This window comes from Anser anser, assembly GCF_964211835.1.
Source record: "Anser anser genome assembly, chromosome: 4".
NCBI lineage: Eukaryota > Metazoa > Chordata > Aves > Anseriformes > Anatidae > Anser > Anser anser.
In genome coordinates, this window is record NC_139724.1 from 76,460,927 (window position 1) to 76,484,075 (window position 23,149).

The window sequence follows — 23,149 nt, forward strand, 5'->3', positions numbered from 1 at the left end:
TCTCCTGCCAAAAATAATTTGCTTTGAATTTGTAAATATTCTGAGTAGAGACAGCATTGCCCAGATGGCAATGTCCTTGTTGGTGACGGCCCTGCAGAGCAGCAGGGCTGGGGAGCAGGGCAGTGGGGTTTGCAGAGCAGCCAGGAGATGGAGCCCACATCCAGGGCACCAGGGATGGAGCCAGGCCCTGCCAGGCCCCGGAGAGCAGGGACCTGCAGCTGGATCTGGGGGTGAGGAGGCCCTGGGAGTCCGTCCTTACACAAGGGGGCTTGCAGAAGGGCTCGTGCCACCTCCCCATCTTCTCAAGAGGCCCCCAGATACGAGCAGAGAGCCACCGATGTGCTCCTCTTCTTGAAGGCCTCACACCGCTGACCACCATGTGCATCGAGTGACCCAAATGTAGGCCCCGTCATGGTGTGGCTGCACATGCCAGGTCATGGATTCCTCAGCCTGCATGTCTGAGCGAAAAGACAGACGTACAGCTCCTGTGTGCCACAAGAGAGGGTCCCCGCTATGGTCACGGCCCTCTCGTCATGTGCCAGGAGGGCTGGCATCGGGGTGGGCCCTGCCACAAAACCAGGGGAGCAGGAGGAAGAATACCGGGGTTTGTGGCCTCACCCTGTAAGGTCTGTGGGCCAGCACAGCTGGAAGGCTCCCTGCTGTTGTTCTGTCCCTTGAGAATACCCATTAGAGAATACCTTAGCCGAATTTTTCTGCCTGGTTGCTGACTAGGAGTATCTCTGCCTCTGCCCCGAGTCCACCAGCAGAAGCAGCAGTCCTGGCTGTGGCTGCCACGTAAACCAACCCCTTCCTCCTGAAAGGTTTGTTTGCTCACACCACCGCTAACGTGATGTGTCCTTCTGCTGGGACAAGCACGTAAACAGGATTTGGGAGCTGCCACAAGATCACTTCCTGCATGCTGATCCTGGCTCAGTGAGACACCCCAAGATACAGACACAGAAAAACAGCCCTGACCTTTAGAGCATCCCTCCTGGGATGCCCTCCTGGAGACGTCCTTCCCTAAAGAGCAGCAATTCCTGGCTATTAGACCTTATTCCTGGTACTGAGTGACTGAAGGGAACAAAAATCCTTTCTAGACCTGAACTGGGGTTGGGTATAAGCGTTAACATGCCATTTGGGGGTTGGACCCAATGATCTCTTGAGGTCCTTTCCAACCCCTACAATTCTGTGAAAATTAAGAAACAAAAGGTGTTTTTGTTTGTTTGTTTTGCCATTTGCACAGGAAAGTTGGGATTTTCTTGGGCTGGGCCATCCAACCACCAGATCCTCTGCAGCGGAGCAGCCCAGAAACCTTCGCCCCCATGTCAGCAGTCACACAGTTGTGCTGTGGTGGGTTTCAGTCAAACCATGCACGTCAAATCACCTCATGAATTGCTCAGCTTTCACAAACGGCATCTCTACCGACCAGGAGGAAGTCCTGAGCAGCGAGGTAGGAGCAACGGTCCCGTCCCCAGCACGCAGGAGCTAGGGGCCGGGCTGGCTCCGGGATAAAACATCTCCTGGTGAATCCTGCGTCCCTCCAGGGAGAACTGCCCCGGCACATCCCGCCGCCCATGGGGCCCCCCGCTCATAATGCCCTTTTATAAGGCTTCACAAAGCCCTTCTTGGTTCCTATCCAGGCTGCTAAGAAAGGTTGCCAAGGGTGTCTCTGCAAACAATAAGGGGCCTCTGTTTGCAAGGCGGCTGTGGTCACAAATGCTGTTTTTGTGACCTCCAAACGAAAATAGCTTCTTCTTTCCCAGCAGATCTCCTTCTTCTGCGTCTTCAAGTCACATCGGGTTGCTGAGGCACACACTGGCCTTCCTGCTAGCAGCGATACCCCTTGGGGAAGCGAGCTCTCTCCCTTTGCTAAAGCCCTTGCTGGCTGAATCCTCGTGAGCTTTTTTATTGCTTGTGGAGCCTCCAAGAGCCTCCAAGAGCAGTTGGCTTCACCTGGCAATGCTCTTCCCAACCGATTCAGCGAGCCAGACAGAGCCCTGCTGGCAAATTCTGAAAATATTTTTTTTTCAAAATCTTAAAAAGCCCAAAAACGCTTCTGGGGTGGGGCAGGAGGATACTTCTGGGGAGGGACTCTGTCAGGTAGTGTAGTGATAGGACAAGGAGTAATGGTTTTAAACTAAAACAGGGTAGATTTAGGTTGGATATAAGGAAGAAATTCTTTACTATGAGGGCGGCGAGGCCCTGGAACAGGCTGCACAGAGGACCCGTGGATGCCCCATCGCTGGCAGTGCTCAAGGCCAGGCCGGACGGGGCTTTGAGCCCCGTTTCCACCCTGATCTAGTGGGAGGGGTCCCTGTCTACGGCAGGAAGGTTTGAATTAGATGATCTTTAAGGCCCCTTCCAACCCAAACCATTCTACGATTCTATGATTCTGTGATTCTATGGTTCTATGACACTCAGTCTTGGACTAGACTTAAAAACCCTCAATTTCCCAATCAGGGAAAAAAAAAATAAAAAAAAAATGCATGGAGAGCTGAGGCAAAGCCTGCACAGATAGAAATTCCTCTCTAACCACAGCCTGCATGGGATGGGAACTCCTGCGTGTAGTCACTACCCTGCTTTGAGGCTGGTTGTTAACATTTACTAAGCGCCTTTATGAAAGCAGGTAGCTGGAGCAGTGGCTCAGCTTCCAAAGCTCAAAGCACACAGGGTTGTGTCCTTTCATAGTGAAGCGTCCACCGAGAAGGTGGTGGAAGGTGGAGGAGCGATTTGCCCATGCTGTTTGGGGCAGAAGTATGAGGGATGGATGGCTCCACGGGGGAGCTGAAGGGCATGGGGATAGTTTGTGTGCCCCGACATGGTGTCAGGGAAATGCTGATGCTTGGCATCTCCTGCATCTCCCTAACCCGTCTCATGCAACCTCAGGAATGGCCGTGGAAAGGAGCAATCAAAATCAAACAGCTGGAAAGCTCAGCAGGAGAAACTTGCCCCTCTTCTCTGCTCCTTGACTGGAGCCAGCTAAGCTCTGCTTGCTCTCCAGTCATTCCTACAGGGCCAGCGCATCAATTCCTTACTTTCAGCTCTCTGGATTGAAGATGGGCTCACAACGAGAGTGGTAGTTAAAAGATCTCTAGAACTGACCAGATACAAATAAATTTTAGAGGGATCATGGAATTGCTGTGGTTGGAAAGGACCTCTGGAGATCTTCCGGTCCAGTACCCTGGAGGTCACCTGGCCAAACCCCCAGGAAAGCCTTCCACTGTCTTGGTGGTAGGGAGGATGATGCATGAGAGATTCCTGGGTCTTCCTAGGGGTGCCCAGGAAAGGAACAAGCTGCAAGATGCAGGAAAAGGAAACCCAATTGGCTATAAGGGAAAAAAAAAAAAGCACCATGAGGGTGATTAAACACAGGAGCAGGAGCCCAGAGAGGTGCAGTCACCACCTTCATGCTCAAAACCCTAACCCTGATCTAATTTGGAAGTTGGCCCTGCTCTGAGCAAGGACCAGAGGTACCTTTCAGCCCCAGTTATTTTGTCCTTCTGTGGAATGGGGTGAGTGGTGTCAGGGCTTTCAAGGGAAGAGGGCTTTCAATGGAAAAGGGCTTTCATCTGACCACGCTATAACTTGTCCAATCATCACGCCAGCAGATAAAAGCTTGGCCAGTCTCTCTGCATCTCCCTACAGCGAGTGCAGCACTTATTTTGCTAACTGGTTCCCCAAAAGCTCTCTAGAAAAGGCTCTCATTTCCCTCCTGGTGGCACAGGGCTTTCCCCTGAGGGTCTCTTTGGTGTTTTCCATTGCCCTGTGGTCCATCACTGGCATTTCAGGGGAAAGCACCACAGCCTCTGGAGAGAAGGAAAGCATGGACGTTGCAGACAGTCCCCCGACACCAGCAGATGAAAGATGCTGTGCCCAGACACGAAAAAGGTGCTGGTTAGAGCAGGAGGATGTGCAGCTATCTCCCACTCTCTAGCACTGACTTTCTGCCAGCACAGGGGCTCACATGGGGAATTTGAGATAAATGCAGGCTTTTGTCTCCTTGGTTGAACTGCCGAAAGCCCTGGAGAGCCGAGAACACCACACTGCAGGCAGAGAGATCCAGGGATGCAAAATTTATGAGCACATGTTGCTGCGCACTCCTCTGACCGATGCATCTCCTCCCGACGTGCGTTTCCCCTGTCTCGCTCCCTGAAGAGCGACATCATCTATTAATTAACCTAAACGGCTGAACACATGCTTCCCTCCCAGCGAGCGATAAACAAAACCAGATGACCCGTGAATGAAAAATCAAGTGGCGACATGCTCTAGGCAACGTTGTGCCATGATAAAGAGACACCGTCACTGCAGGATGGATAGTCCTGCGATAAAAAATGAGGCACGGGAGCAATGGACTTGGCTTGCAGACCTAACTCTTGAGCAACCTGACATGGGCTTGAATAAATCACTGCGAGAAATCATCAGGGCCAGGGACGGACCCGAATCCACAATGGCTGGGCAGCGGCCGAGCATCATTTCCACGCAGTGACCATTAGCTTTGTATGATGAGTTTAGCGGCCTCCCTAGATTACAAAGCTGTCGTTGCGAGTAATTGTCTCCTTTCCAGCCAATATCGGAAGGATTTGGTGGTGGAGACCGAACCCCTCCCTTCCCGTTAAATGCCACGCTAGGTGTGGGGTGAACTGCTTGGACAGAGCCTTGATCTGCTGCTGAGTCCTTCAGGGACTCATCTGTATGTAATGCAAACTCATCTGTATTGGGAACATTCCCTCCTGACCCACAGCAACGGGTGACTGATCTCCAGCACGGAGAAGAGCGCCGAGGCAGAGCAGCCTCTCTGCAATCCCTGCGAGCTCGGATGTGCCATAAATTCCTGACCCTGCTACCTCGAGCCAGTCCAGCAGGCAGAACTTGCAGAGGAATTGGAAAGATTTGTCTTCAGATGGTGCTGAATTCATCGTTTTTCTCCCATCGCTGTGTTAATTGCTGTACCTGAGGAGTGCAGAGGGAAAAGGAGGAGCAGCACAAGGATTTATAACCCAGCGCTGCTTGCAGACATGTCAGTCCTTTCCTCCCTGCTCCCTTGAGATATGAGTACTTCGGTCAGGGTTCCTGATATCTATATGATGGATAGCCAGCAGGAGAGAGACCAGGAGGATGTGATTGCTGGTCCTACACTTTGAGCCACCTACAACCCATGCTGGGAGGTCACAGCTGACCACAGCAACCCCCAAAACCCCCCCAAAGTTCAACTTGCCTTACCGACCCCAGGTGGCAGCCCCTTACCTGCTTCAGAGGGGCACAGCCAGCCTGGGCCCAGCTGGCCTCCATGGTCATAGCCTTGGATGCTGCTGCAAAGCCAGTTAATATCGTTATTAATATTGCTAATAACATAAAGCTGTCCTCGAGCAAGAAATATCCCTCTCCAGGGTAAATCACAGCCGTTTGCCTTCATGCCACCGCTCCCCTCTGGCCACCTTGCTGCCAGGGGGCTTTACAACACGGGACAACCTCAGCCCCCATCTCCGGCGTTGTTCTTTCTGGCATCGTTGGTTAAACGTAGCCACGGATGACGGCACAGTGCATGCCGGAGATAAATCCACATCCGTGGGCTGTGCGGATGTGAGGCTGGACGTGTGACACGGACGTAAGGGCACGAGCCAGGAGTTGTGCCCCGTTAGCTGTGCCAGGACATCGGGCTACCCCAGTGGGCAAGGATATTTCCAGGGAGAGGTCGTAGGAGGTGCCTCGTCAGGACAATCCCTGCTATCATCTACCACCAGCAGCTTTCAAGCCCAAACCCTGCTGTTTGTAATTAGAGACATCTATCAATATTTGTCCCCGGGCACCGGGAAGGATGCCCACCGCTCCGTGCAGCTGATCTCTGAGACAAGGGATTAAAACCCAAGTGCACAGGTTTTGTGTTAATCCCGCAGTTAAGCTCTGGCAATTCCCAACTCCAGGGTAGGAGAGGGTTAAGGGAAAGCTCTGAGGCCTGAGCTCTCTGGCTGTGGGATGCTCAGGACAGCTGAAATCTCCCCAGAAGGCCTCCTACCCTTTTGACCAGGCTGGAAAAAGAATGTCTCTCGTCATTAAAGTCAATTCTTCCAGGATGGCAAGGAGGGGCATTTTCATGGCTGATTAGCTTTGTAAAGCTCAGGCCAATTCAGCTGCTGTAGGCAGACACGTTGTGCTTCTGCCTCGCGACAGCCCGAGCAGGCAATCAGCGCTGCTCAGAGGTGCGGGAGCCACGGCACCAAAAATAGATCCAGCTGGGGACCGGAGAAAGTAACGGGGCTCCAAAGCCAGACTTAAAGCCCTGAAGTTCCCTGCCTGCTGCCCTGGCCGTGGCTGCACGTTAGATGTCCGGGTAGAGCTGAGACCAGAGCAGGGTGAACGCTGTGAGAGGGGCAGAGAAGTCAGGAGCTAAGCAGCTGCACGATGGAAAGCAAAGAGCGTGATTTCAATAAGCTTCTCCTTCCCACTCCCTCCTTTTTTCCTTCTGGCTATGCCAGAATGAGAGATCTGGCGCAGCAAATTTCCACCCGGCCTCCCCATAACCCCTCCTCTTCGCGCACGGCTTTTGGGGAGAAAACGGCTTCACCAGGAGGCTGCTGGTGGGAGCTGGTGGGAGCCGAGGTCTTCTCGAGAGCATCTCCTGCCACGGAAGGCTTTGTTCCCAAAAATGTGATGCTACTGTGCACTTGATCTGAGTGCTGCATGAAAATCCCCCTCCTGCAGCTGATACAGGGAGAAATGTCTGGAACTCTGGTCAGCTGGGGAAGACTGCGTGCAAGGCACAGAGAGACGGAGCCTCCTACGTGCAAAATCGGGACTTTCTGGCTACCTGAGCTGTCAGGCCCTTGCTTTAGCAAGCTGGAAACTGGGGTGGTCACTGGGGCAGCCAGCGCAGGCTGGAGCAGATTTCAGCACGCTCCCACTGGCAGCAGGGATCTGGGTTGCATCGAGGGTGATGCAGAGGAGACGGCAAAGCACAGGGCCTTATCCTGCCTGTCGCTTGTGAATGCTCAGTGCCGGCAGAGCTGCGGGGATGCTCTCTGCCTCTCTGCTCACGCACGGCTCAGCTTAACTTGGCAGCGAGGAGCTGGAAGACAGAGAACTGCAGAGGGGAATTTCTGGCCATCTGCACATCCTTGGTCCCTATTCCGTCACCGTAGTGGGTGACCGTGACGTGAACTACGTCTGCCTACAGTGGCCTGGGCACAGCGGCATAAGGAGGCAAGTCCACAAGTCCTGGGATGAGGATCTCAAGGGTCAGGTATTAGAAACCAGCACTCTTCCCTGGCACTGCCTTGCAGACCTGCTGAAGACGACCGCAGGCACTGCTGAGAGGTTTTTCAGGCGTAGCAGGATGCCTGGGTAGGCACAGAGGATATCAGGCTCACGGAACAGAACCGAACCCCGGGCAGCAGAGGTTAAAACAAGTTCATTATCTCTGTGTCTGTGGAGAGAGTTAATTTCCCTGAGAGCACTTGGCCTCCTGCTTCACTGCCCTTTTATCCGCCATCAGGCGGGCAGGGGACTTTTACAGCATCGTCTCTCTCAAGGCGAATCCTCTAAAAAGTCGGCGGAGCATTTAATCACCAGAGATGCTCGCCCCGACACAAGACGAGCTCCCCTCCCTAAGCCTGTTTTAATCCTTATGCCTCCACCTTGAGACACCAGCCTGGGACGAACACCACCGGCAGTCCCAACCTGTGTCCTCCAGCAGCTCCTGAAACTTCTCTAACCATCGGCCAGGAGATCGTCACGCTCTGTGGGCTCAAGCGGAAGAAGAAGGTGTTTTCACACCAGGAGAGAGAGCACGTAGAAATGGGAACGATATATTAGTGGCTGTCACGGAACAGCTCTTGCGGAAATAGCCACTCTCCCGGGCAGGTGCCAGGCGCTCATTGATCATGGCATGAAAATTAGGGAGCTTGGGGTGCTAAAGCTAAGGCAAAGGATGTGGAAAAAAGGTTGGCATCTGGATACGTGCTGTAAAACACTTCCCCTTCACCTCTCTTCTGACATTTTTATAAGACAATGTAAACATTTTTATATTCAACAATGCCATTCGCTGTTTATTTAAGTAATAACAATCGAGCTCGCAGACATTTCCTGGAGATTACCTTCTGGTGGGGAGCTTTCGTGCTCTAACTGCTCATTAATCCCCCAGTGAATATCCTGGTTTGACACCACAATTGAGGCTGCTATATGAGCACTGTGGAGCCTATAATGCCATCTCTTCGTGGTAGGTTGTTAGTTTTCAGCACTTAATTATAGCGGGGTGCTTGTTGTGAGTCGTTAACATTACTCCTGCGTAATAATCCCTGCTCTTAACCCCCTGCTCCCGCCCCCAGCTCCCAGTGTCACCAGCTCAGTTATTGCCCCCTCCTGTTCCTCGTTCCTTAGCTTGAGATTTAGCTAGAGGTGAATCATTTCTTTCTTTTTTTTTTTTTTGATTAATTTTAATTTATTTTTTTTTTGCTACGTTTGCCCCAGAGGTAGATCTTTCATTCCTGAGCAAAGACAGAGTGAAAAAGATAATAAAAGTAATTATGAAAAGGAGCCACTTTATACGATCACGAGATCTCTGTGCAAGCCGAAGGGACGCACGCTGGCTGGAGGGGCAGGGTTATTTATGGCACCTCTCTGCCAGCGCGTGGGGACTCCTCTGCAAACCACTGCTGCTGGGGCCGTCTTCCAGCTCGTCCCCCAAACACATCGCCCTCGTGACTCCGTCCTTCCCCTGCCTCGCCGTCTGAGCCCCTACCAAACAACGGCTCCTTCTTTTTCAGCTTTAATTCCTTTCCCCGTTTAGCTGCATCCTCTTGCAACCCGCAGAGTTTGGCATTTTTGTGTTTTTTTTTTCCTTAACTCTCTCCCCACTATTGCCTGGAAGGCCACCCCTTGCTGAAGATCTTAAACCACAGTCTGAAAATCAGATATTTTGAATTTTATGCTCATCCTCCTGCTCACCTCCTCCTTTTTCCGAGTCCTGCTTGCCACCTGGTTACCAGCTTGCTGCAGAAGAAATGCTTTGCTTTGCTTGGCGCTGCTTTAGCATCTCCTGCACCAAACCTCTGGTCCTCGCCCGTGGTCTGACACATGCATTATTTAATTGACACAGGAAAATAATTGGGGCTTAGCGGGTAATCCAACAGGGAGTGAAAACAAAGCTGTGTGGACCTTTAGAAACACCTGTACGGAAAGATGGCTGTAAATAGAAATTCCACTAGAAAATCTGCACATATTGTGTCCCCGCAGAAGGGAGCACGGGAACATTTTGGCCACCAGCTGTGTTACGCTTGATAACGGGGAAATTCGATGCTGTGTTTACCAATACATTCCCACTAGAAACACATCGATCTCTCGCACAACTAACGGAAGGATGCAACGTGCACATTCTCATTACGAGGTGCGATTCGATAGCATTGTGAAGGAAACACGTGGCCATTAGGCAGCGGCAGTTATACGGGACAATCTGAACCAAGTCAGGCTGGCTTCTTCTGGTAGGGAGCCCTTCTGTAGGGGGCTTCGGGCCAGGTCAAGGACCAGTCACGAGCATATTGGCATGTGGTAGATTATGATATTTGTGTTTGTGGGTCTGGAACATGCTGAAGGTCAAAGCTCCTGGCCTGAGAGACCACCACTGAGTGCCGGTGGGGCAGCTCTGGGCTTTCCCAGACCTTCTTCCCAGGAGCAGCAGTCAAGCCCTCTTCCCCAGCCCCACACAGGCACGTACAAGCTCTCAGGAGCCACCTCTGGCTTCTGTAGGACAGAATGCCAGAATCCCAGACTGGCTGAGCTTGGAAGGGACCTCTGGAGGTCATCTGGTCCTGTCCCCTGCTCCAGCAGGGACATCAGAGCAAGGTGCCCACGAAACCATCACCACTATGGACTTGACTCCAGCTCAGATGCGCCTCAGGTCTGTAACAGTGCAACAGCCTCGTCATGGGACAGGGGATGGGCTAGAGACCTCCCAAGGCCCCTTACACCCATACAATTTTACAATTGCACCTTGGAGTTGCTTAGGAGTGTATGTAGATCTAGAGAAGTGATATTGCTTCATAGGTAGAAGCCCGTGTTGGAGGCCGTGTGCTCAAGGAAGTGTTCCTCTGTTCCCTGTTGTGGTGTTCCCACCACCACAGCGGTGGGACACGGCACTGATAAAGCAGCTGGTGAACTGCTTCTGAGCCAAAATCCAGGCAAAAAGGAATTTGAAGGAACAGCTTTGAGGACTGCAAAGAGCACAGTCCCTGGCCGAAGAGGAATAATCACGAGCAGCCTGAGGTATTGCAGTGCCGAGCATCTGAATCAGGAGCTCTGGAGCTCGGGCTGTGCCACGGGGCAGCTGTAACAGCTTGTCCTCACGTAGGAACGACCGTTCCCGTGTGACAGCAAAACTCTGCCGTGCTTCGGTTTGTAGGTGACCGTGAGTGGGATCCACGCGGGCACCAGCAGGTGTCTGCCACGTGGAGCTCTGCCTATTGCTCAAACAGCCCCTACAGCCCCACGGGGTGCAGTGTAGACAGGCCTCTGTGTAAAGCAGCTCAGGAAAACCCCAAGCTGGAATGTCTACGGTTCTCTATTGACCACAGAGAAAACCTCTGGGAGTGCCTCAGATGGAGACATCTGTGCTGCCGACGTCTCATGGCAGCGGAGATGAGTCCCAGCCTCTGAGACAGAGGCAGCGGTATTGAAAAAATATCAAATAAGCTGGAGGAGATGCAGCAAGCACTTCTGGGCTGGAGCAAGGACAGCGTTGATGACTTTGCAAAGGCCGTCGCCGCCTACTCATTGCTGGAACACAGTTCAGCCAAGGAATGCATTTTCTTGGCTCTCCCTGACTGTTCAGGGCTTAACCACAACAACTTCTTAACGCCGATCTCTGCATGCAGTTAGCAAACGTGCTGGTCACATCGATTGTCTGAGTCTCTAAGCCGTTCCTTTGAGATGGGTATTATTGTACGTACCTAAAGAGCATATTTATCTCCCAGCACCAAGCATAAGCTGACTCACAGATCCCCAGATAAAGCTTCTATCCAACGTTGTTTCTAAAACACACAGCGCCGCTCTAAAGACCCCTCTTGGGAGCATCTTGTTGCCGGAGAGCCCGCTGTTTCCCAGCCACATTCTCAAGCACCGCGGCGGCAGCAGCCACCCGTGTGTGCTCCCGGAGCAGAGGCTTTTACCGAGCAGCCCAGAGCTGCAGCACGAGGCAGTTCCGCTCTTTCCCAGCTACCTTTTCTATTTTACTGGGAGTCTCCTCGCCTCCCAAAGGCCTTGAACCCCCAGTTATATGTCAGGGGGAGGCGGTTCTTCAACGTGCTGAACGGGACTGGGATTTTCCCATTCCTCTGCCCCCCTCCACTCTTCCTCCTCTGCTGCCTTTGCGTAAGGCTGGATACTTACAATAGTGCTGCTGAAAGGAGCAGAAGAAAAGCAGAAAAGCCCTTTTATATTTCTTGTAAAAATCACGACAGATTTAATAATATTAAACATTTTAATAACATTAAACCGAAAGAAAAAAAAACCTCCCCCCTCGACCTTTTTGGATTATAATGAAACGCTGGTTCCCCCCAAGAAACCCAAGGGACTACAGAGCAATATTCTTGAGCCAAACGTTCGGCTTCCTTGCACAGCTGCCCAGGGCTCCGGTCGTAGCGGCAGTCCCCCCACACTGTGCCACGGCGCTGAGCTTTTCCAGCAGCCCCAGGACACGGGGATGTGAGACCCTCGGGGGCTGCAGGCGGGGTGGGAGCGCCGTGTACAGGGCAGGGGCATCGGGATGGAGGCGCGCGGCCAGCCTCGATGATCCCACGGTCCCTCCTTGCCTCCAGCTCCAGGAACTGGAGCCCATAAATCCCACACGGAACAGAGCACCGGGGTCGCATCCATTCCCTTATCTTCTCACCTTCCCTTTCTCTTCTCACTCAACTCCTCCACCCCAAATTTTGCAAGCACTCACCCCCCTCAGTGAAGGCTGTTGCAGGTCTGTCCCCAATTTATTCCTCCTGCCCACGCCTCCCCAAACCCATGAGGGAGTTACGCTGCCTTAAACAAGCGAGGAGCGAGTGTTCTTCCTTCCAAGTTTCTCTCACTCATAAAATTGGCCTAATCCTTAGTTAAGCCCTGTAATATTTAGGTATCCACGGCTGTGCTGGAGTTAAGTAGCATGAAACTATTAATCTTGGTTTAGTGGTCAGAGGTGTTGACTGGCCATTTATTTTCGAGCCCTGAACGTTGCTCCAAGGTGCTCTGAGCTGCTGGGAGGAAGGGGGCAGGGTTGGCCCGGGCGATGCCTTCCAACCTCAATCTTTCTGCGATTCCACATTTCTGTTTGCTCCACGCGTAAAACAAACACATCCCCATACGCTCTGTGTGCTCTGCATATAATTGTGCTTCCTCCCCTGTAACTTTTAGTCATTTCCTACTCTCCGGTGATGTTCGTGCCGCTTCTAATGAAACACCTGCTCCCACGCTGTTATTATCCTGGGCTTTATTACACCAATTATGCTTTGCACAACTATCTTTGCACCGGGGTGCGAGAGGTGTTTGGAGAACTGGTTTCAAACCTGGGTTTAAAATCAGTGGCTGCGTACTGGTCTGGCCTGCCATGATAGGAGGAAGCAGAACGAGTCGATGTAATCTGGAACCGAGTTCCTTGTGTGCTGTTTCATCAGGGCACGGGCGAGCCCATGTGGAAGTTTCACTCTTGTCAAGCTGCGGGCACAAGTTCAGCCACACATCCAGGCACTCCCACGGAAGTCAGCCGGATCATTTACGCTCTTAATCACGCCTGTAAAAGTTTGGGTAAAATGTAAATTAATAAAATGTGTGTAAACACTAAGCTCCAAATCCCAGAGGACCTTTGATGACTCGAAATGAGCCCAAGGTGGTTGAACAACAGGGTTTACGTCCCTTCTGCAAACACCGCCCCCAGCCCATAACTAAGTTGGTTTAAACCAACACAATTTCACCCAGGGAAAGCAGCAGCCTAGCCCCGGTCAGGCCTGGTTCCTTTTCGCTTGGACGATGAGAAGGGAGCAGCTCAGTCGGAGCTGGGGGTCAGGCTGGTGTGAAACTGTGCTGCTGCTCGGCAGCCGCCTGGGCAAAGATGGGAGCTAGAAGCTGCAGGATGGCAGAGGGGAAATTCAGGAGCACTACCACTAAGCCATTGGTATTAAAAAAAAAAAAAAAAAAAAAAAAAAAAAGAAAAAGATATTAAGGCTTTAAGACAAGTGTGCCACTGATGGAGAAGAGCTTGGGGTGGTTTTGTCAGGAAGACTGAGGAGCCGGCTGGGGAGAGGACTTGCACCGGCTGCCCTTTCGGCAGGGTGTTTTCCTGCAGAGCCACATCAAGGGGGAACTCTGCTGGCAGCTCCTAACGAACACACCAGCTCGTTAGCCTCAGCTGAGGGGTGGGTGCCCAAACAGCTGCCCAGAGCCCTGCTCCTTCCCCGGGGAGCTTTGGCAGGGAGAAGTGAACGTGCAGGAGGTGCAAACTGAGCTGTGATTTTTGACAGGGGTTTGGCCCCAGGCTGGTGCCTCCTTCCAAAGCTGCTTCCTTGGGGGAAGGGGGAGGAGACCTCAAGCAGCTGAGAAAATGAGATGAGCACCTTCTCCCCAACGAAGAACGCCCAGGTGTCCTTCCCAAGAGTCAGGGTCAGCCCCATCGTAAGGTGGAGGGAAGAAGAGGGACAACCAGGAGCTGGAGCCCAACCTCCCCGCGGTCCCCTGGGGGCTGGCAGCTCGGGGACACCCCTACCCCCAGGTGGTGCCGGGGGCTGATTAGGGAAGGAAGGTGTTCCCATGGCAGGAGCATGAGTCAGAGGCACCTGGGCTGCACGTCACGGGCAGCAGCTGTGTTTTCTTGTAGAGGGCTGGGCAGCGCTGGTCCATGCTGGTGCAGAAAGGGCAAAGGCAAGGCAGCGGTGAACTGCAAGAGCCTGGTGGGGCCGTCAGCTTCTGTGGGTGAAGAAGAGAGGATGGGGAGGCAGGAACGGCGCAGCGTCTTCCCTGCTTCCTCTTCTTCCTTGCCAAGCTATTGCTGCCAAGAAGGCTAACAGTATTCTTGGCTGCATTAGGCAAAGTATCGCCATCAGGTCAAGGGAGGTGGTGCTTCCCTTCTTGCTCAGCACTGGTGAGGCCCCACCTGGAGCCCTGTGCCCAGTTCTGGGCTCCTCAGTGCCAGGGACAACTGGACGTAGTGAAAAGAGCCCAACATTGGGCCCCGAGCAGGGCCTGGGGCACCTCTGCTGAGAGGAGAGGCTGAGAGAGCCGGGGCTGCTCGGCCTGGGGCCGAGGAGGGCAGGGGGATCCCGTCCGTGTCCGCCAGGCCCCGCAGGGAGGTGCGGAGGGGCCGGAGCCAGGCTCTGCTCAGCGGTGCCCAGGGCCAGGCCCAGAGGCCGCGGGCCCAGCGCGGAGCCCCGGCGGCTCCCCCTGCCCCTCAGGCAGCACTGCTGGGCCGGGCGGGTGCCGGAGCCCTGGCACAGGCTGCCCAGAGCTTGGGGGGCTCCTCCTGGGGGAGCTTCAGCAGCTGCCGGGACGTGGGGCTGGGCACCCTGCTGGGGGGTCCTGCTGGGGCAGGGGGGGACCTGCAGGGCCCTGCCTGCACCCATGTTCTGGGATTCTCATCTCCCTGGGGGAGGAAAGACCTCAAACACACCTCAAGCACCAGGTGCTCCCACAGCCCCGTGCCACAGGACAGAGCCACCAGCTCAGGCCCAGCAGAGCCCCCTCCCCATGAGTAACACTGAGACGCCACATCCCATCTTCACCATTTTGTTGCGGTGTTTTTAGGTTTGTTTGTTTCGATTGCACAAAACCGCCTTGCCTCCCTTTGCTCCTGCCCGGAATGCCCCGCATAATCACCACAGCCCCTCTCTTTTCATCCTCTTCCCTCCAGCTGAACGTGCGGCGTTGTCCCGGGCTTCTGAATGCCTGCCCCGATCCTCTCGCTGGGCTCCCTTTTCCAAGGAGGGCAGACAGAGCTGTTTTCATAGCATCTCGGCTTTCCCCAGACCGCATCTGACTCGCTATTGTTGGTCAATGGTCTTTCAGTCACTTACCACACTCGGGATTTTGCGCTGTTCTTGCAAAAAAAAAAGGGCTGATGTATTCAACGCACTCCTTGCAAAGAGCCGGCTGGATGGGACGACTACGCCAGGCAGAAGGGCTGCCTGCAGACAAAGCCTTTCTTTTTATATACAGCAGAGTTTGAAAGTGCAGTTGGTCAATCTACCCTTCTGTGTTAGTCTTCCAAATACAGCTGCCAGGGGTGGCATCCTGAGGTGATTCTTCTGTTCCCACGAAGTGCAAGTTACTTTCTTTTGAACTTAATTTGGTTTTAATTTTTCCATCTTTGCTCTTCACACAATACCCTAATTTTCACTTTGAAACTCAAGGTCATCTCCGAATATGCCAGGATTTCAGAGGAGTGGCTTCACAGAGGTTATGGTTCTGGGCTGGGATCCACGCTTTCCAAGGCCTGGCCCAACCTTTGTCCCAGGCCCGTGCACATCCACTTTTTCCCAAACACACACAGTTTTCACCCAATTTGAGGTGATTGGATGCTGGTTTTCAGAGCCTACACATCTTCCAGCTAACACAGGGGGAGATATATGGGTCAAATCTTCCCATAAAGCTCTTTCAAGACACAATATTGGAAACTGGAGCACTTTTGATCAGAGAGGCAGCTCAAGGCAGCCGAATGCCAACTGGGCCACTCCCGATAAAGCTTTCTAAACTTTGGTCTCATAAAGAAAGCAGCCTCGACTAGTGTTTGAATAGAAAACCTACATGAAAACCAGAGGCAGGGCAGATATACCGTAAGCAACTTGGCCACCGCAGTGCTTTCTGCTGTCCAGGGATCGATCCAGCGGCCGTGCGGTGTTGCAGGATTGTACAGTATGAAATACCGGTTCTTTTGAATGAGATATAAAACTGAGGCCCTCACTTTCTGTGATCACTGAAGCTCTCACAGGGCTCTGCACAAAGGCAGGTGAGCAGAACTGAGGTCCGTGGGAGGTAGTTACGGCCTCCCTGGCCACAATTCCCACATCAGCTTTGTAATAGTCTTTCACTTTCTGTCCCAATTTCTGCAGTTGCAATGAAGTTTTATTACCAGTTTCCCCTTACCCTAAAAAATGAAAGATCTGAGGCAACTGTGCACATGGAGGTATTTTTCAGCTGCTCACCATCACTGTGCCTATCAGACCTTTGTCCCCTGCAGCACTCTATTTACTATATTTAATTCCTTATTAATTACATTGTCTAAGGACCTTTGGTCATTATGTTCACATCTAAATGAAGGAAAAAATAGAGGTCAAACTAGACCTCTAGCGATCTCCGGTGTGCCTGCATGTGCTGTAACAAGTGAACGCATGCCGTCAGACATGCTCACCGCAGGATTTCCAGGTGGGTGGGTAGAAAATCCCGAGTTTACGTGCTCACTCCTACCGTGGGTACACTTGTAGCAGCTGGGGAGCTTCAGTGGGAAAGCTCCTGATTTGCATGCGGGAAGGAGGAGCGGTGCCAGCGTGAGGTCTGAGACATTATCGCAGAAACCAAAAGAAAACAAGCGTGAGTTGTTTGCCGGGAGTCTGAATTCTGGAGAGGAGGAAAAAAAAAAAAAAAAAAAAAGATCAAACAAGCCCTTCAAATGACCCAGACAGTGTTTTGAAGGAAAATCACGTGGCAGCTGTTGAGTGCACGACTGGCCCACACACCTCCCCAGACAGCAGCGGAGTGTTTCCAGTGAATAAATACATTTTGCTTTGGGCCTGATGCTGCTCGGGCTCTGACTTTCCCTGAGCTGCAGAGATGAAGGGCCAAGGGAGGAGAAGCCTTGGGGAAAATAGGTTTTTGTTTCGAGTCCTCTCTGCTGTTCGGCCTGAAGTTGCGTTTAATGAGAAGGGCTTCAGTGCTAGGCGCGAGCCGCTTTTTGCCACAGCAGGAATTTCTTTCTTGCCATTTTCTTCAGCCTGGGAGGGTGAGGAATTTCTGGTGGGGTGCACGGCATGGCCTCAGTGATGGATGGCAGGAAATCCTTTTCCTTCCTCCTGCTGTTTGCAGACCAAGGAGGATGTTTCGGATGGGCAGCAAGGACATGCTGCCGGAGCCCCGTGTCTTCTGGGTCCCAGCAGGGTGGCTGGGAGAGCATTGAGAGCAGGGAGTGGGCTGCGAAATGCTGAGGATTCAGGAGCATGGGCAGAGGTTGCAACGGGTGGGAACATCGGGTTGGGTGAGGAACAGAAAAACTGGTGATGCTGGGTTGTGAGCTAATTGGAAATAGCTGGTTCCAGGCCCTTGGGAAGGGAGTTATTGCTGGAGGTTAGCTTCTCAGCGGGGCTCCTGTGCAACAGCTCATCTCACCAGCAAGAAAAACGCATTTATATCACGGCGTTAGGCTCCATGTGGCTTTTGACCCCAGGAATTACGGTGACTCGGCCCATTTGAGTGGCAGAGATAACCAGAGCGAGTGACCAGCCTCGCAGGGCAGCTCCGCTGTTTACACTTCCGCGATACCCAGCTCAGCCCTGACTCAGCCGTCAGCAATGATGGTCTGACCTTATTAATGTCTACGGGAGTCTTCTTAACGAGGACGTAATTTCACCTCGGAGGCCAATTCATTAATTAGCGTCTCCGGCTATCCTGTCATTGGGCATGCGAATCGGGTAGTGACTTGACTTATATACTGAGCAAATATGCGGTGAGTAAATATGTGTTTAACTTAAGCACAGCGACAACATACAGGGTCATAAAATTTTGGCAGCAAGAGTGAAAAAGAGGCGAGGGCAGCTCCAAGTATAATTCAGTGCTGGTGATGCTAGCTCATTGCAGGCTTGCCTAAAACCCACGTCCAAGGAAACGCTCGCTTATTAATTAGTTGTTGTTTTCAAGTGCTGCATGTAGTTGTGTGACGGTCACCTAAGTGCTGTTCTAATGATATTTTTTTTCCCAGGATACCCAGAACTCTTCCATCCCTTAATGCAATACTTTTACTATGCGTGGTTTGCAAAAACACCATTGTCCTGCTATGCCTGTTTCCAGGAAAGGGCGTTTTATCATTCTTCTATGTCTATTATGAAGCATTTCAGCTTTCCAAAACAAAAATAGCCTAGCCTGCCTTCTGAACTAACCTAACTCCTCCCCTTCCAAACCACATTCGCATGTTGGAAAGTTGCTTGATAACAGAAACAAAAACAAACAAACAAACAGGAAAGAATTTACGAGCGTTCTTTGCGTGTGAAAATTGGTCAGACTGAACTTAATTTAACAATAATGTTCTCCCATGGTTAATGTTTTATTCCAGATAGCAACAGGGCACAGTGTGATCCCTCACAAGGTCAGGAAAGGATTTCTTCTATTGTGCAACATGCACGGATGTTAGTCTTCTCTGAAGCATTTGAGATTGGCCACTGGCAGCTGATGAATGCTGCCTTAGCAGGACTATCACCTTGTCACAATGTGATAGCATTCTCTCCCTGCTCTCATTTGCTGGATGATCTTATGCAGCCGAGCTGATCTTTCTTAACCCTTCCTTTAAGAGAGCTGAAGTTTGCTTGATAAAAACTAACCCACCCCTGCACAGATCTGATTATTTCAGTTATTTTGTAGAAAAGCTTTCTCTTGATTACCAATTTTAAGGAACTACTTACTATAGAAAAAGGGTAGGGCAAGGCATAAGGAGAGATGTTATCTTGTGTTGGACCAACAAATTTAGGTGGGAAAAAAAAAAAAAGTTGTTGAGCACACAAGCCCTTCTCCAAGTTTGATTTAACTGGAGGATGCGAGCAGTTTCTCCAAGTTTATTCTCACCATGTCAATCAATCTTTTTACTTTCATTCTCTTGTGCAACAAATACGTATGTTTGGCAAGAAAGAGGCAAGCAGGAGTTGTGAAAATACAGGTATTGTTCCCTCTGACAACTGCAGGTGAATACAAACAGATCCGGGCAGAGGGCGGAGGTGATATTTGACAGCTGATGCCAACCCCAGGCCAGAGCAGGTGATATCTAAGCAATACGCGCGATAAAGAAGCTGTCCCAGAGAAATTCCACAGGTGGCAACCCTTTGACTTGAGCTGGTGGGAGCAAGTCGTGCTGGCAGCATCTGTACTGCACTCCGAGGACAGTCCAGAGCACAGTATCATGTGCTGGCTGTATCCCAAGCTGGGCAAGCCTTGGAGCCAGACTGGCTTTTGGTGGCAATGTCTTGGACAGTGCCAGGCCAGTGGATGGTATCTGAATCCTCCCAAGGCATCCTGGCAGTTGTCTGTGGCCCAGGGAAACACGTGTAGATATAAATACCACCTCTGTGCCTCCACCTCTGTATGGTCCAGAAGGTTTTTGTAATCTCTTTCTCATCTCTGACATTTTTTTTCCTCCTTTGCCTACCAGATCAGCCCAGCACAGAATTTTTAAGCTGAAGACACGATTCCATTCTCCTTCCTGGGCCTCAAACAGAAAAGGCAAACTAGAAGAAAAATGATTTTTGTTAGAGAGATGTGTGACTGAAAGCAGACATACACATACTGGTCTTCAGACTGTTTTCTTTCCTATGCACTCAATACGTATCTGTTTATTACCCAGACCTCCTTCAGCTCAGGTAACTGCTGTTTTTATTTATAAACAAAAATGAACCAATAAGTATTGTGAGTCAGGTTATTTCTATTTTGGTCATTGTTTATCATTACATTAGTATCTCTAAATCCTGGTTGCCTCCTTTCAACGGAAAATGTGAATAATATGTATTTTTTGCCTTTCATGAAACAACAACAAAAAAATACTTCTCAACTGTTGTCATCTTTCTACATTTGAAACAAGGTATTAAATTAACTACCCAAGTAACTCCAAATACAGACAGATTAATGGAGATACACAAAGGGCAACGTTTACCCAAGAATGCCAACATCTTCAGCTTTCTCACTCCTTCTTCACCCAGCTGAAAATGAAAGGTACGATAATTTCAAACAGCACCCATGTTTCTGCTCCACCCTTCCTGCTGCAAATGGCATCCTTGCTGGTGTGTTTGGAAAACATCCTGCTGCTTTGCCCAGGAGCTCAGGAGAAGGCTAGAGATATAACTGCGTTACTTCTTCCTCTGCTCTTCGCTGTTAGGAATTAAGGCTTAGAAATCCTTGTAAAGCACTAGCTTGTTGTACGGGGTAGGAAGGTTATCCCTTTATGAAGACTGCATTTTCTAGCTTACACAATTAAGATGGATTAATCTTCATAATTTTAAACATGAAGCCCTCACTGCCATGCAATGACAAACACCCCACGCTTCCGAGCTCGGTTTAGCACCCCTGGACAGCAGCCTGCTCATTTTGCTCGTGCCAGCCCCAACAATGGTGGACGTTGGCACAAACCGAGCTGCCACTTGGATGAACCCAGGGCACAACCCGAGCACAAGGCACAGCTCCCTCAGGTGCTCCTGCACGCAGCCCCGTGTCCCAGAGGGGATCCCAAAGCCTGGCTGGTGGCACCCTGCTCCCCTCACCACGGCCCGCGGGGCCACTGGCGGGACACCCTGTACCACATGCAGCACGAGCGCTTGTTTAAAAGCCAACCAACCAACCAAAACCAAACAAAAATGTTTTATTTTTATGTATTTTTATCAACTGATTTCAACCTCGAGGCCTCCCACCCCATGGTGGAGGCCTCCCTGTCTCCTTGTATTCTGCTCTGGTGAAGCCGCACCTCGAGTGCTGGGTTCAGCTCTGGGCCCCTCAGTGCAAGAAGGACATCGAGGCCCTGGAGCGTGTCCAGAGAAGGGCTACGAAGCTGGTGAAGGGCCTGGGACACAAGTCCTGTGAGGAGCGGCTGAGGGAACTGGGGGTGTTTGGTCTGGGGAAGAGGAGGCTCAGGGCAGACCTCATTGCTCTCTGCAACTGCCTGAAAGGAAATGTGGGGAGCTGGGGGTCGGCCTCTTCTCACAGGTAACCAGTGATAGGACCAGAGGAATGGCCTCAGGTTGTGCCACGGGAGGTTCAGGTGGGAAATGAGGAGACATTTCTTCTCAGAAAGAGCGGTCAGGTGTAGGGACGGGGTGCCCAGGGAGGTGGCGGTGTCACCGTCCCTGGGGGTGTTCAAGGAGAGGTTGGACGTGGTGCTCGGGGACATGGTTCAGTGGGTGACAGCGGTGGTGAGGGCGTGGGTGGATGAGATGAGCTTGGAGGGCTTTTCTCAGTCCTAACGATTCTGTGACTCTAAGAACCGACAGTGGCACCCAACCAGAGGTGGTGGTGGGGAACAACATGGCGGGGGGGGGGCACAAGATGGCGGAGGGGGGGCACCCCCACACACACTCCCCGCCCAGCAGCCGGGCTCCGCCAGCGGGTGACGTCACCGGCGGCGGCCGGGCGGCGGCGGCGGCAGCACCGCCCCCCCCCTCCCGCCTCCCCGTTCCCCTCCCTCCGCTCCCTCCTCCCACCCCCTCCCGGCCACCGTAGCGCCGGCGGCGGAAGCCCCCTCCCCGGCCACCGTCCCGGGAGGCCCCGCGGCGGATGGGCCGCGTCGTCCCGGCCGGCGTTCGGCAGATGGCGCGGGAGCTTTCGGCGCTGCGGGGCCCGGGTTGCCGGGCCGGGAGGAGGCTGCTGCCTCCGTTCCTGTTGCTGTTGGTTCTGTTGGGCCCGGCCGGGCCCGGCTTCGGTTCGGCCGGTGCCGCCGGAGCCTCTGAGGAAGCGGCGGCGGCTGCTTTGGCGGCGGCTTTGGGGAAGGAATGCGACAAACCGTGCGCCAACGGCGGGCGCTGCCAGCCGGCCAGCGGGCAGTGCGAGTGTCAGCCCGGCTGGGTGGGAGACCAGTGCCAGCACTGCGGGGGGCGCTTCAGGTCAGCACCGGGGGGGGGTCGGGGGGAGATGGGGAAGGGGGAAGGAGAGGCTGAGGTGAGGGAGGGAAGCGGGGCTGGGGGCTCGGGGGGGGGTGCGAGGGTATCGAGGGGCCGGGGGGGGTCTGTGTGGTGGCTCCTGGGGGTTTTGGGGGGGGGGGGGTGGGGTAAGGGGGGCTGTGGTGGCCCGAGGGGGGGGCTTATAGGGCGGCTTTCTGTGGGGTGGGCTTCGGGGGGGTCCGTGGGGCGGCCCCCTTGTGGGGTAGCCTCTGGTGGGGGTCCGTGGGGCGGCCCCCTATGGGATGAGGCCGGGGGGCGTCTGCGTGGTGGTCTCCGAGGGGGTCGGTGGGGTGGCCCCTTATGGGGTGGTCCCCTATGGGGTGACTCCGGGGGGGGGTTTTGTGGGGCAGTTCTCTCTGGGGTGGTCCCCGCTGGGAGCGGGTGGTCGGTGGGGTGGTCCCCTATGGGGTAACCCTCCCGGGGGGGGGTCGTCTGTGCGGTGGCCCCCCCTATGGGGTGGCCCCTGGTGGGGGTCTATGGGGTGGCCCCCGGGGGGGTGGCGGGGCCGAGGGGGGGAGGAGGAGGAGGGATGGGGGCTGACGGGGTTTGGGTGTAAGGCCTGGGGGTAGCAGGGGTCGGGTGCCCCTCGCTGGCTGTGCCCGGCAGTGGGGTCTCAGGAGGGTGGGGATGGATCCGGGGCGTGCGGGTGCTCAGCGGGAGAGGGGCTGGGGGTCAGCGGGGCTGTGGCGGTGGCAGGAGGTGTGGGTGGCACGGTGTGGGGGCAGTGGGGGGTGAGCACGGGGTGCTGGTCCTGTGGGGGGCAGGAGTAAGGGTGGAGAATTTTGGGTGGTGGGGGCACCCAGGGGGACCTTCACCATCAGCGGTGAGGCTAAAGGGCTGGGGTTGTGTAGGGGCAGGGGGCTGTGGGTGTAGGGGTGTATCTGGGTGTAGGGCTGAGCGTGTTAGGAGGGAAAACGGGGCGATGGTAGGGCATGGGTGGGGAGTAATGGGGCTGTAGCACCTCTGGAAAGTGAGAAGGGGTTGGGGGAGGTGTGGGGGCTGCGTATGTAGAGGATTTGCGATTTGTGTGGAGACGGCTGTGGTCAGAGGCAGGTGGGAGCAGTGAGGGTGTGGGGCTGGTTCCTGGGCAGGGGCAGAGGTGGGGGAAGCTGTGGAGTGCAGCTGGGGGGCAGGACCCGGCCGGGAGCGGGTTGGAGGGGGAGAGGAGGGGTGCACGAGCAGGTTTTGGGGCTGGGGGGAGGCAGCAGGGGTGGCTGAGGGGGGAGCAAGCTCATCTTGGCCAGTAGCTTCAGAAAGCAGAGATTTTGGATAGTGGTGAACTGGGGAGGGGT

The 23,149-nt window shown here is 53.4% G+C and overlaps 1 protein-coding gene and 1 long non-coding RNA gene across 2 annotated transcripts in view; one reads left to right on the forward strand and one right to left on the reverse strand.

Moving 5' to 3' along the window:
* Positions 1 to 7,430: 7,430 nt before the first annotated feature.
* LOC310898732 lies at positions 7,431 to 15,467 on the reverse strand. Its single transcript, XR_014583596.1, has 3 exons — positions 15,036 to 15,467; positions 13,803 to 13,932; positions 7,431 to 12,763 (listed from the first exon to the last, which is right to left on the reverse strand). It is a non-coding gene; the product is annotated as an uncharacterized lncRNA (long non-coding RNA).
* A 5,931-nt stretch (positions 15,468 to 21,398) lies between these two features.
* ATRN (attractin) overlaps positions 21,399 to 23,149 on the forward strand; it is a 151,017-nt gene continuing 149,266 nt past the window's right edge. Inside the window, exon 1 of the mRNA XM_083834774.1 lies at positions 21,399 to 21,800. Within this exon, the coding sequence (XP_083690900.1) occupies positions 21,475 to 21,800 (326 nt within the window). The 5' untranslated portion in view covers positions 21,399 to 21,474. The remainder of the gene's footprint in view (positions 21,801 to 23,149) is intronic.